General features: G+C 43.9%; 1 protein-coding gene across 1 annotated transcript in view; it reads right to left on the bottom strand.

Annotated features, from left to right (window-relative positions):
- Positions 1 to 4282: 4282 nt before the first annotated feature.
- The window catches only part of CTNS (cystinosin, lysosomal cystine transporter), a 28210-nt gene continuing 17708 nt past the window's right edge, over positions 4283 to 14784 (bottom strand). The window contains exons 6-11 of the mRNA XM_066599488.1: positions 14368 to 14499; positions 13406 to 13505; positions 13201 to 13320; positions 9090 to 9260; positions 7864 to 7981; positions 4283 to 6644 (exon numbers count right to left, since the gene is read on the bottom strand). Of these exons, the coding sequence (XP_066455585.1) occupies positions 6514 to 6644; positions 7864 to 7981; positions 9090 to 9260; positions 13201 to 13320; positions 13406 to 13505; positions 14368 to 14499 (772 nt within the window). The 3' untranslated portion in view covers positions 4283 to 6513. The remainder of the gene's footprint in view (positions 6645 to 7863; positions 7982 to 9089; positions 9261 to 13200; positions 13321 to 13405; positions 13506 to 14367; positions 14500 to 14784) is intronic.

Raw genomic sequence — 14784 nt, 5'->3', positions numbered from 1 at the left:
CACAGGTAGCATCGCCTCTGGTGTTAGACTTGAGGGCAGAATATATTGTGTTAATTAGGTGTGTTTTGAGGATAATTCATCAAACACTAAAGAGTAGCACCTTGTTTAAGTGGTCTTATTCAATAAAGGAGAATAGCTGTTGTATCGTATTCAACCACTAGATGGTAGCAGAGTGTATGAACTGCTTAGTGAGTAGCTATATGTCATTTTCTTTCTATAGCAGGTTAGGACAACACAAAGAGCAGCATAGATCCAACCTGATCCGTGTGGAGTAGATCCTTCCCCTCCCAGGGTTAACAATGTAGTGGCGCAGCAGCTCTACCTCCCCCTCTGTGTTCCAAGATGGCAGTTTTGGCAAACCAGACCGGCGTAAGTGTCCCTCTTAGCTCTCAGACTTGGAGAGCGCTTCAGCCCCAGATAGTGGGGGAGGCGGATTGAGGCTGGATGGTGTTTCCCCAAATGAGCAGGGTTGTCTGACACACTGCAGCCCAGGGATTTACACAAGCCCGCTGGCCTCAGTCATCAGTAGCCCTCGCTAGGTCGCAGTGGATCTCCAGCCAGAGTAGTGGCCGGCGGGACCCACTCCTAATCGGTGTGGCGCTGGGTCACTGAAGAGGCCACTCATCTGCAGGTAAGAGTTGCCGCATATCTGCTTCTGTTGCCCGCTAGCCACGGCCATCCCCTGCGCTTCCACACAAGCGATGTCTTGGAGGCTGCTACATTGTGAGACTAGAAAGTCGCCGTATGTTCTATACAGCTGTGATTTGCAATGTTCTGTAGCCCATGTTTCCCGATGGAGCCTCCGTGTTTATCGCATCGCACAGCTTAAACTTTTGATTTTCAGGCGATGCAATTTTAACATTAGAAAATCCAATTTACTTTCTTGCTATAAAATCATGTGATTTTTTTTTTCACACATGAAAATCGCGGTTAGAAGCGACATGATCCCACACATTTCCCAAAAGCATCACCATCGCTACAAGATCGCATGTACATAGCAGCAATATCGCTGTCACCCATGGGAAAGAGGCCTAAAGCAGAAAGTTTTGTTTTAATTCTTTTTTTCTACTCCAAAAATGGAATTAAAATCCTAAAATGTAAATATACCCCAAAATCTCTTTTGATCTCATACACGGTGGACACATTTAAATATGCATAAGGGCGCATTCAGACTACGGTATATCGGCTGGGTTTTCACGCCCAGCCGATATTAATGGTGTCCCTCTCTGCAGGGGGGGGGGAAGCTGGAAGAGCCGGGAGCAGTGCTCTGAGCTCCCGCCCCCTCCACTATTTGCAATGGAAAGGGATAGGGCGGATCTAAGTTCCCTGGCGTAGCTCTGCCCCCTCCCATAGTGGCATGGGGCGGAAGCTCAGTGCACTGCTCCCGACTCTTCCAGCCTCCTTCCCCTGCAGAGAGGGACGCCGTATATCGGCTGGGCGTGAAAACCCGACTGACATACGGTTGTCTGAATGCGTCCTAAGGCTGTGTATAAAAAAAAAAAAAAAAAAAAAACTGCCTCTGCCTTGCATGTAAATGTTATGCATTTATTTTTACTGTTGAAATGTGGATTTTTTTTTTTTTCCATGATCACATGTGCAGCGCTGCGTGCAAACGCCAGTACCAGCAATACCGATCCCTGTGTCTCAGACTGATATTGCGCTCGTCTAAACTAGGTCTACATTGTTATACGGCCAGTAAGCGATGCGGTGTACAAGACTCTGGAAAAAAAATGAGTTCCACCATTAGCTGTTGACCAGGCGCACGTTTATTACAGTATTACACTTGTATACCAGTAAAATAAAGTGTTCAGTCTGGAATGAAAAATACTTTGGTTGCATCAAGGCTATAAAACGATTTGGCAGCTTCACTTACAATCTGCAGTAATTAGAGGTATTTGGTTATTTGCAATTACAATAGCAGCCTTATACAAAACGTTTTGTTTCCTCCTCACATCCAGGATTCCATTCTTGTAACTGAGCAACTTCAGAAGTTTTTGAAGAAAGTTCTAACTAATACAAAATCCCACGGTCCAGGTAATAAGTCATTAAAGCCAAAGCTCTCAAGCTGATCCTTCGGAGATAAAGGGCCTGTTCACCCAGTATCTGCGGTGGACTCAGTGGTATAGGGCAGGAGGAGTATGCCAACATATGCCACAGTGTAGTCTTTCCCAGCAGCATGTACAAGTGTGATGCATTATCCTACTCCCTTCCCGTAGGTCATTGGGGAGTTATTGGAGTCTTCAAAACAGAAAGGGTATCCGCATCAGGACACATTTTGCCTTCGGTTTCACCCTATCCATTGCAAAGAGTGCAAATGAGAAGATGGAACAATACCCCTACAGCACCAACTATGAGGATGCCACATTCCTGCAAGTCAGTGTTAGGCCTTGTAACGATTGGGAATATAAGGCCGGTTTCATACAGGCGCTCCACATTGCATGTATGTGAAGCCCATGCTTTCCAATGGGTTCCTTCCCATTAGCGATGTTTTGTAGGCTGCTACATTGCGAGAAAGAAAATTTCGGCTTGCTGAATATTGCAGCAATTTGCTATGTTTTGTAGCCCATATTTCTCTCTGGAGACTTCCTTTCTGTTGCATCGCATGAAAATGCGTTTTTTTTAATGCGGTGCAACTTTTACAGTAGGAAATCAGTATGCGCTTCCTGGTTTGGAGATTCAAAATCCCTGCCTCCCGGAAGCGCTGGCTCACTCTGGTTCTCAAGTGCCGCAGTTCAGCCAATCAGAGCTAGCGCTCGATGAACCAACCACAGCCATTCAATGCGATGGCTGTGATTGGTTCATCTACATTTGAGAACCAATCAGAGCCAGTGATTCCTAAAGGTGGAGATTTTGAACCCCTGACCAGGAAGTGCTGGGTGAAAACTACAAGCAAGTCTGCCAGAGCTCTAGAGGAGACGCGGTGGAGCAGACAGTGCCTCTTAGGTGATGTTTTTTTATTTTTTTTTACTGCAGCCAGGGCTTATATTTCAACTCTCTCTCCACCCCCTCCCCCCCCCCCCCCCCCCAAAAAAAAAATAATAATAATTCCAGCAAGAGTGCTACAAAGTCGCACAACTTTGTAGTAGCACAACATCATGATATCGCAATGAGAAAATGCAGCAATATCGCACAGAAAACACATGCAATATTGCTGCGATTTTCTCACGGCGATATCACTGTTGCCCGAGTGGAAGAGGCCAAAGCCAGAGTCTTCCCCGGAAGGAAAAGAGAACCAAGCACAGACTGCTTTGGGCTTTTGCCCTTCCTCAGTAAGTTGTTGGCTTCGCTGGATGCAAAGCCTATGACGTGAGCTAGGAAGGATATAATGCTGTCTTGTACATCGTTATCTTTTCCTTCTAGAGAAGGCTCTGGCTTGAGTTTATATCACCAGTTATATTACAAGGCTTGTTAAAAGATCTGACATTGACTTGCAGGAATGTTGCCTTCCAATAGGTGGCGCTGTAGAGACATTGTTCCATCTTTCACTTGCATATATATTTCCCAGAGGAGCATGTATGGCCTTATATTATAAGTCTCCTCACACCTACTAGGTGCTCTGGCTAAGGAGAAACTGCACCCTTCCCGATTCATTGCAAAGGGTGAAATTCATGCTGAAAGTCCCTGAAAAAAAGCAGACCTGCTGCAGATTTCTTAGTCCACACTGCAGGCCAATTTATACAGGGAAGTTTGTTTGGTTTTTTAAGTCTCTTCTACTTTGGTATTGTATTATGCTGCAGCTTTGGCATCGAAGATCTGCATGTAATATGCATTGTGCATTGACTCTAAGACCTCATGCAGATTAGATGCATATTTTTCCAATAGTTGCGTAAGATCTTATTCACACGGGAGCAAATATGTGTGACGGGCCGTGCTGAATCCCCATCAATTCATATTGGGGTAGTCGGACCTGCATTTTTCACATACAGGGGAAAAAAAATAAAAAATCACGTAGCATGTCCTATTTTTGCATATATTACTGACCGAAAAAGACCATTAAAATCAATGGTCCTGCATGAAAAACCGCAAGCAGGCCCCGATACACAAGGAGTACGCAGCGTGTTGGGTGTATGCAGTTTTCGAATACAGCACCAGCAAAGTAGATGGAATTTCACCAACTCTTCCCTACATGATGCAGAAATCTCCTGTGGGTAAGCGGACCTGCGGGGGTAGATTTTGACATGTGCAGCAGTTAAGGCCGCACTCAGACGACCGGACATGGCATGATCTACTCTCATCTGTGATACGGACCAGATTGGGACCGGGTCAGATTTTTAAAAAAAAATTTTCTCCACGTGAGAAAACTTGCCCCTGTCTATAGCGGCAGGTTATAAATTGGTCTGTAAATTACATGGACAGAATATACGCCCATATAAACGGACCTTTATTCTTTTTGTGTCTTTTCACTGCTTATATCACCCATTTTACTGAGAAGGGTAAAATCCACAGGAAAAACACGTTTGCGTGTAGCCAACTTCACACACAACTTTTATTTTCGTGATATCGAAATAAAAATCTCACGTTTCTAGTGTTTTTGGCAGTTTTTTTCCCCTTACATGGTGTTCTGTTTTTGAAGTTGCATAGAGAAGCCTATGGGAAAAAACAAACTATATTCGGAAAATGTGTTTTGCAAAAAAAAACCACACACACAAACTTGAGGGTTTCCTTCTCTCATAACGCTCAGCTTCTCAAATCCCGTGATGAGGCAGACAACAGAGGAGCGTATTAAGGAGAAGTGTCCTAGCCTGACTGAGAGTCTCCTGAACCGAACTATGTGCATCCGGTTCTGGTGATGCTTCGAGGTTGGGGGAGGCTGGGACACTCGTGTTTGTTTCTTGGTGTAATGGTGAGATCACCCAAAACCCATACCTGATTTCGTTGTGTACCAACTGTAGCTTGTTGCATTGCAAGGAATTAAATCCACGGGCTTTCTGTGACAGCACGCTCCGAATTTGAAAGTCTGCAGGTCAACTAGATCAGTGTTCCCCAACTCCAGTCCTCAGGGACCGCCAACAGGTCATGTTTTCAGGATTTCCTCAGTATTGCACAGCTGATGTAATTATTGTCAGTGCCTCAGACATTGCCACAGGTGTTCTTACCATAGGATATCCTGAAAACATGACCTGTTGGTGGTCCCTGAGGACTGGAGTTGGGGACCCCTGAACTAGATTCCGTTGCCGATGTCTCATACTATGAGTGAATAGGGTTTATTAAAACCCCATCCACTTCCATTGTAATGTATGGTGTTGTGGGATTTTGGGGCATATTCTGCGTGAGCTTGCTCGAACATGAGAGGAGGGAGGCTGAAGTTTACTGGAGTCGCTGCATTGGGGTAGAATTAGGCTGGGGGCAATGCACAGACTTTGTGGCTCAAGGAATGTAACAGCAAATGTCACACTATCACAACAAGTCATAAGTTGGCAACAATTTAGCATCTGTATTGCAGCTTGTAACACCTGAACAATTGTCCCAGGTCATACCGCACAGAGCTAAGACCAACATTTCTATAGGGTCGATGGTGATCTAAGAGCCCGTTCACACGCAAAGATAATCATTCAAAAGAGAAGCATTTATGCAAAACAATCGCTCAAAACCTAATGGACACTAATATCCATTAGCAGCTTATCACCTTCATTTGCATGTAAATGAGCCTCCCAGATCTGTATGCAGAGAACAGCAGGTGGTCTGCAATTAGCTCCTTTGTTCTGCCACAGGCTTCCTGCTCAATACAATGTAATCAGCAGCTTCTGTGGAGAATACAGCACCATGGACAGTAAACAGCATGCAGTCTGTGTTATCTGCTCTGGCTGAACGATGGATTTTATGCTCACCTAAAAATCATCGTTCAGCCGAATAGTGAAGAATGGGAGCATTTACACACAACGATTATTGCTCAAACTATGGCTTTTGAGCAAATTGTGAATGATAATCATTGCGTGTAAATGGGCCTTAAGGTTGCTTAAGTAAAAAACAAAGTCTGGGTGCTGCTGTATAAATCCAGCCTTAGGCCTCATTCACATAGCAGTGTTCTGTTCAGTATTTCGCATCAGTACTTGCAAGCAAAATCCACGAATGGAACCTACAGAGAAAAAGTATAATGGAAAGTTTGCACCTCCTCCAGATTTTGGATTCACTCCTTGTTTCGGCTTGCAAATACTGCAGTGTGAATGAGGCGTTAAACTCAGTTTCCACGTGGAACATGTGCCACAAGGCAAAACTGCATGCGTTTTACCACAAACTGCTGCGGTTTTTACAGGCGAAACAAATTCAAAACTCTTTCATGTTTGAAAACCGCGCAGCCAAGAACTACATTGCGATTCGTGATACAACGGGCGCAGTTTTGCCATATGAACGCTACATGGAATCCCAACCTTATAGAGTGTTATACGAGTTACCTGATATAGAGGCTGGTGCGGAATTCAAGTTTCTTGTTCGTCTTATAATATGTAAGTTAAGGCACAACAGTGAATAATCATCAACCCCCAGTACAAAAGGAAAGAGCGAGTGATCTCTTCATTAAACGTTCTGATAGCCTCGTGCCTTTCTATACAAGCAGTAGTGCTGAGTTATAAATATGATGTCAAAAATAATGGAAAACAGGCCCAAACCAAACTTTGTGGGGTCACCAAATATTAACCTCCATTCATCTGTGGAAAGAAAAGATAAAGAGTGTTCTTGTGATGCCGCAGTACAAATACATCTGTAACTACACATATAGGAAATGAAGCACCTATAGATACCGGTAAGGAGTTAATACTTTGGACCTGTCTGTACTTACAGCTGCTAGCACAACCAGCACTCATGTCCACAGGTGGGTTTGATTTGCAGAGCACACACAGGAGATACGCAAATCAAGCTGCCCATAGGGAAGCATGGGCGGCTGCGAATTAATTTCACCATGTGGATTTGTTTTGCAGACCTTTTGGTCCGGAAAACAAGTCGCAGCATGCTCCATATTTGTGTGGATCCCGCATGGACGGCTTCCACTGAAGTCAATGGAAGCCATCAGATCGGTGGCATGTCCACAGCTGACACTGTGGATGTGCCGCAGATCCCGCGGGAATGTGGGGGATTTAAAAAAAAACAAAAAAACTGTACTGCACATGTCAGACCGCGCAAGAGCCATGAGGATCATGCGCAGTACAGCGAACCCAGAAGTGGAGAGATCCATGCAGACGCCGCTGCCGCAGATATACAGGCAAGCATGGGTCACTGGCCACGGAGCAGGGAGGGTTACCCCGCACAGAATCCGGCCCACCCGTGGACATGAGGCCTAAGATGAAACATGGAGAAAAGAGGAAAAAAAAAAAGTAGTACCATTTCTAATGTCCAATATTTGGCCACCCCAAGGGCTTCCTCACACAATCATATTTGCACATGTTTTTGAGCGCATCGAAAATATGCACAGAAAGTAGAAGCCATTGATTTCCATGGGTTTGTTCTCTTAAGTGTTTTGCATGTGCATGTCGCATGCGTGGGGGGGAAAAAAAAAAAAAAGGAGAACCTGCTATATTTTCCTGCAGCAAAGGCCCCCATCATAGACTATAGGTGCGCAAATCCTCAAGGGGTTGCGTGAAACACTTCGCAAAACCACGAAAAAAACCCAAAACATCTGGACCTCATTAGGCTAATAGCCTTTTAATCTACGGACTGGTCCTACCTACACACAAGGTACAGTACTATGCAAATATTCCTCACCTAAGCTCTTCCATTGTTCAGCGAGCGTATTTTGCGTATACGTTCGCCTGAATAAGCCCTTAATTCATAAGTACACAATACATGCACTGAGCTTGTGCAGCGTGATCCACAGTACAGTATGGTGAGCTCATGCAGAGGACAGGACAATGTGTTATTCTTCATACCTACCATTATTATAGGACTGGAGGAACATCTGGATGATACTGAAGCTGCCCCCTGTGAAGTCCAGCAGCACATTGCCGATGCTCCAGCCCTCCGTGCTCTTCCGATGGAAATTCATGTAAGCCTAAAACAAAAAATATCCAACCAGATCAAAAGTCTTGTATAACATAATGGCGCAGGTTATAAAAAGGATTACTACTGCAGCCATCAAACAAGGGAGCCTTGAAACCGAATAAGGACTTCTCCAAATTGAGACATAACTATCATTTATTGGCCTGTCCGGTTACTTACCGCTTCTTTACTCACTGGAGGCTCTCAAAATAAACGCCAATGAACATGGCCCATATATGGTCCGTGGAAGGGCAAGGAGATTTTTCATCATCCTGAAAATAGATGGAACAATACCTCTGTAGCGCCACCTATTGGAAGGCAGCATTCCTGCAAGTCAATGTTAGACTCTTTATACAATACAAGCCTTGTAACAATGACTAGAATCCTGGCTTGGCTTTTAATTCCCAGTCATTGTTACAAGGCTTATATAGAGTGTCTAACACTGACTTGCAGAAATGCTGCTTTCCAATAGGTGGCGCTGCAGAGGTATTGTCCCATCTCCCTTATTTGCATATTACCCAGAGGAGCAGGAATGGCCTTAAAAGTCTCCTCAGTCACTCACCTAGGTGCTCTCCCTAAGGAGAAAGGAAAGTGTTCCTGACCCTTGGAAATAGACACATGTGCAAACTAAAAAGACGTGCTACGGCACTGTAACACGTAGTATTGATAATCCTGTCACCTGCACCGGTCCTAATTCTGTAGACTATCTGCACCAGCGCCAAATTTGCCTGTTATTTTACAGTTTTCTCTGCAATCCTTGGTTACAGACATGACTCCCATGGTTTCGGACAGCAGGTAGAGCAGTGGAGGTACAATGCATATTTGCTAAAAGCACCCAGCAGTATTGTACTCGCACAACCCGACCACATGAGTAGATCACCATTTACCTGGTGTCTTTATCATACAGTGTTCGCTATGGAGCGTCATGCCCCTTTTTTGTCTCATGTAGTGCAAATCAGAATTGATGCATGACGGAGGATCTAGCTGTTATGGGCACCATCAGATAGTAGCAAGTACTGAAGCATACCTCTTTCTATATACCTTATTACTGAACAGCAATGTTAAGCTTTTACAATTTCTACGAGATGAGTTGGCAGTCTAATGTAATCAGCAGACGTTACCTGTGGGAAGTATTTCATCAATGTAATGGCCAGTTTGATGTAGGAGAAGCAGAATAAGAACTGCAGCCAGCTCACTCTGCCAGCCACGGCCACAAACAGCACGGAGAAACCAAAGAGCCACGCAACGATCAGCACGCCAACTGCCACTTTAGAGACTTTCTGGGCACCTCGCTGCAATAAGGAGAAGGCCGTTACAAGACAAATCTTTGTGCGGGGCCATGTGTTACATACATGTGGGAGCCGCGTTTTAGAAGACCGAGCCATCTTATACAGTTTATAAAGTTAAAGGGATTTTCTCAGGAAAATATTATTGATGACCTGTCCTCAGGATAGGTCATCAATAGTTGATCAGCTGGGATCAGTCACTTGGGACCCCGACAGATCAGCTGATTGTGTTGCCGCTGACAAAATCGCAATTACACAGGGGCCAGAGCGGTCGATGCCTGTAAATGCAGGCACGGCTCACGTTGATTTCAATGAGAGAACGCTCACCTTCCTGCATTTGCAGCAGCTTGTTGAGCGCCTTCTGTGTGAGACCGCTGCACCTCAGCAATCTTATGAAGCTTCACAGAGCGCCACTTTCTACACCCCATCACTGCCACTGAGGTCAAGAAATACCCCCCCCCCCCCCAAAGTGTTGGGTTTGCAGCAAGAATGGGAGGAGGAGGGATACCCGATTGTATTGCCCCGAGTGCCCATCACGACCAGCCTCTGTAATTACTTCTGCTTTGAGACATACCACACAGATTACTCGATTACTTTTATCTAAGATTTAGGGAATGCCACTATGGGGGGGGGGGGGGGGGGATACTTTCTAGGGAGTCAATTTTCAATTTTATTTCTTCAAAAATGTGTGCAGTGAGGCCTGCAGTTTATTCAGTTGTGCCCTGAAATCCAACGGGCATTCCCTCCATTATATGCCTAGCCATGTGTCCAGTAAGTAGATTTGGGCTACAATGGGGGTATTTGCTGAACACAGAAGAACTAGGGCTATAAAATTTGGGGTGTGTCTCCCCCATTTTCCCTGCTTGAAACAAAGAAAACTGTCATGAAAGTGCCATTAGTGGAAAAAAAAAAAAGGAAATTTTATTTATTTTTCACCTGCTTAATAATTTTTGCAAACAACTGGGGCCAGAATGCTCAGTACACACCTAGATAAATGGGCTAAGAGGTCTAGATTTCAAAATGGAGCCACTTTTTGGGGGCATTCTATCATTTTGGCAACTTGATGGCTCAACAATAGAGCAATGGGACCTTGAATTTATTCAGTTGTACCCTAAAAGGGAAAGGGTGTTCTTTCCATTACAGGCGTAGCCATGTGTCCAGTAAGCAGATTGGGACTACAATGGGTATGTTTCAGAACACGGGACAAACAGGGGTATCCATTTTGGGGAGAAAGTTTTCCTTTATATGTGTGCTGTACAAAAAAAACTGTTTTTAAAATGACAATTGCCAAGAAAAAAAATGAAAAACGTAATTTTTTCCTTGTTTGCGCTTAGATTCATTAAAAAACTGTGGGGTCAAAATACGCAGTACACCCCTAGATAAATGCGTTAAGGGGTCTAGTTTTCAAAATGGAGTCATTTGTGGGGGTTCACTATCGTTTTGGCCACTCAAGAGCTCTACAAGTGGACAATGGGGCCTAAATCAGCTTCAAGCAAAACGTCTGTTCTGAGAGCCACCGGCTGCTCCTTTCATTTTAGGCCCATATTAGGGCCAAAATGGGTAGGTCTCTGAACACAGGACAAACAAGGGGTTCATTTTGGGGTGCAAATCCTCATATGCACTATAGAAATAAATCCTGACTTAAAAATGACATATTTGCAAATACATATATGAAATTAATTTTTTTCTCTTCTAAATTGCATTAACTCCTGAAAAAAACCTGTGGGGTCAAAATACTCCTGACCCCCCCTCAGTGAATACATTAAGGGGTACATTTTTTAAAATGGGGGTTTCTATCGTTCTGACACCTATTCTTACCACCTAAATGAAGTACAATTCGTGGCAAAAAACAATGTCAGAATCACTTGGATATGCAAAACCTTTACAGAGTTATTCTACGTTAAAGTGAAATATATTAGATATCCAAAGTTTGGTTCCGTCACTAAGGCGCAAACAGGCTTGGTCACTAAGGGGTTAATATATGGTGTTAAAAGTCTGGCATTAAGCAATAAACCCAGCACATTATAATGCAGAATGTCATCCAATAAAGCTATATATTTAAGAAATAAAACCTGACCCTGTACATAACATTAGTAAAGTTTGTCTTACGTAAAGCAGTGAGACAGTCCTTGCTTCTAAATGGTGGTCTTTTCTATTCTTATAAGACGTTGTGGTTGGTGGGGGTCCAGGTGCCGAGACCCCATTTATTGTTAAAACAACAGGGCAGTAGTGGTCACACGAGCGCGGTGCACCTTTGGCTTCTATAAGCTTTGCTTGGCTGACTTCTGAGAGAAGGGACAGTGATGTACAGATCCACAGAAAGAACTTCATTCCATACACCGATTGCTCTGCTCTCGGTAAATAGCCAATGAAACTCAGCACTAAGCTGAGCGCTTCTGCCCCTTCATTATAGCAATGGCTGGGGTCTCAGTACTTGGACCCTCACAGATCAAAACTTTGTCAGTGTGACATGTCAAAAGTTTAAAAAAAAAAAAAAAAAAAGATAAATACACTTTAACCCCTTGAGTGGCACGCCCGGAAATTTTCCGGGACGAGCTCCACTTGTCATAGCAACATAGCCCGGAAGATTTCCGGGCTATGTATCACTATGGGAGCTGCAGAGCACAATGCCACAAGCTGTGACAGTGTGCTCTGCCTGCACAGACCCACATAGAGCACTGCAGGACTTTGAAAAACCAGCAGAAGATATTGCCGATGTGCCGGCAATCTCCTGCACTGGTTTGTTTACAGGTTGCCATAGAGACCATCGGCTTGTCAGAAGCAAGCCGATGGTCTCTGTGGCAGGGAGAGCTGGTTGTTAGCTGTCAGAGGACAGCTAGGTACTAGCTCTTACAGCAGAGATCAGAGAAAACCTCCGATCTCTGCTGTGTTAACCCCTTACATGCTGCAGTCTATGTGACTGCAGCATGTAAAGGGCTGTCACTGCAGCATGTAAAGGGCTGTCACCATCGGACCCCCGGAATGTGATCAGGGGTCCTGATGGGTCCCTGTGGAAGTCCCCTAAAGGGACAAAAAAAATAAATAAATAAATAAATAAAAAGTTTAAGAAATTATAAAAAAAATAATAAAAACACTTGTCTCCCTTTACTTTGTAAAAAAAATCAAAAATATAATCACACATGTGGTATCCATGCGTCGTAATGACCCAGAGAAGGAAGTTAATGCATTATTTAACCCCTTAATGACATGGCCCCTTTTTTTCTTTTTTCCCCATTTCTTTTTTTCCTCCCCCCTGTTTAAAAAAAATCACAACTTGTCCCGCAAAAAACAAGCCCTTATATGGCCATGTCAATGGAAAAATGAAAAAGTTATGGCTCTTGAGACGCAGCTGCAAAATTAGTTGAAATTCAATGATTAGACCATTTTAAAAAACCTGCCCTGGTGGGCACGACAGGGTGGTAGGAAACCCGCCACTCAAGGGGTTAAAGGGGTTTTCCTACTACTTAAAAAATTTCTTCAGAGCCACTCTGTCCTTCCTGATTTCTGTAGCCAATCACTGACTACAGCAGTGACATTCTATAGTCAGTGATTGGCTGCAGTAGTTATATTGTGGTCAGCAGCAACCAGGAAGTACAGAATGGCTGTAGAACAATTTTAAGTAGTGGGAAAACCCCTTTAAGAAGGGTCATGTCTACAGCACTAGTAGTCAGAATACCAACTGAGTCAAGAGGATTACTCATTAACGAATAAAGACTGCTAAAAAAGTACCTACAATTTTTCTTATTTCTATTTTTGGGGTAGGTTGGGTTACATTTGGCAGATTAACCAGTGCCAACACATTTACTTAGGTTTATAACAATGGACCTTCTCAAGTCTATTAACATTTTCCTTGATGCTTGAAAATCATTAACAGCCAGTTGACAAAGAAATTTCAAGGTCAAAAAGGCAAAACATTTACTGGAAATAATCCCCTAATCCAACATACCTCATAAATACAACACTGAATTATTGTGACCAGTGTTAGCAGCACTGCATGTAAGCTAAAGAATACATCATTGGCATCCACCGGGATCACGCCGTTGGGGTAGACCTGAAGAAATTGTTCCTGGAACAAAAAAAAAATGCACATTTAATACAGTAAATATAAACTTACATAAGAAATCAATGAATGAACTGCGAAGAACTCTTACCCGAACAAAAGGGATCCAGAAGAGGCCAATATTGAAGACGCTATATGCAATAAAGCCAGTCAGATTTAACGCCAGGAAGTCAAAACTCAGACCCACAACGCTGAAATAACCAGAAAGAGGATATGAGGACAATATATACACCCCCCCCCCCCAACAATGACCCGTAATAATCAGCAAAATATATAGGAATAAGTAACTTCATTTGTAACCGGAGCTCAAATTCAACCAAGGACAACATATAAATAGAGTTTGTATATTCACCCCATGTTTGTCAGGGTTTCTTGACAAAGTCCAAACCCATCCTTACAGGTTAACCCCTTCCAGACCCCCAAACAAATATACAATAGCTAGCAGTGTGACAGTTTGCAAAGTTGCCATATAGTTACAGTCCTCCTTCCAGCAGTGACTGCAGGCTTCCTGCTTCTTCGAAGCTCCTACTATGGCTGTATTTAACAGCCTCTAGTCCTGATGGCTGACATCAGGAATGAGTTTGTTTCGGTCCTGATAACGGCACCTAGATCAGAGAATGTGAAATACAGTCATAGCAAAAGCCATAAAGAAGCAGGAAGCCTGCGATTGTCGGGTCCCATTAGCACAGGAACTATCAGTTCCTGCTGTGAAGACATGGGTGATGGATGTCTTTCGGACTATGTGACTACAGATACTGGACTGCTACCACTAGATCACTGTTATCAGTGGCCTGGATGTAGGGACAGCAGGGAACACTGCTCCCGGCTCTACCAGCCTCCTCCCCCTGCAGAGAGGGACGCCGTATATATCGTCTGGGCGTGAAAACCTGGCCAATATACGGTTGTCTGAATGCGCCCTCAGAGAGGTTGTTGTTATGGCATACTGATGTCACCTCTGGTTTTTCCAAAAAAACCTCACTGGGGAAAAATACATGTAAAAGATACAACTGTCAGAGAGAGAAGCAGAGATATATGTTGTAAACCGATGATCACCTTTTCCTTTTCCAGTTTTCAAAAACCTGCGGGTAGAAAGATACAGACCAGGCCAGGAAATATATCCAGCCAATAATCTGCTCGATCACCTCCACCGCCAGGCTGTGGATGACTAGGAAACGGATTCTTGGCCTGGAAACAAATGGTAAATGAGTGTTATCATGTTATGGAGACTACTGATATACAGTGAGTAACTTGCAACATCTACATTTCGGCCTCCCATGTGCCCTCATACTCTGACTAAAGGCACATTGACATAATATGTGCAACGGATCACAGTCAAGAGCCAAAGGAATACTGCTGCTTTATTCCATGAATCCAGATACATGAAGTGCATGTGTCCACTGGACCTGGTCCGCGATCCTCTGCACATCTGAAGTTTGGGATTTGGCATCTTGTGATCGCTTGTGCAGCTCG

The sequence above is a fragment of the Eleutherodactylus coqui genome, chromosome 4, assembly GCF_035609145.1.
Source record: "Eleutherodactylus coqui strain aEleCoq1 chromosome 4, aEleCoq1.hap1, whole genome shotgun sequence".
Lineage (NCBI taxonomy): Eukaryota > Metazoa > Chordata > Amphibia > Anura > Eleutherodactylidae > Eleutherodactylus > Eleutherodactylus coqui.
Note: the sequence above shows the minus strand (reverse complement) of the source record. Positions and strands in the feature narration are given on the sequence as shown.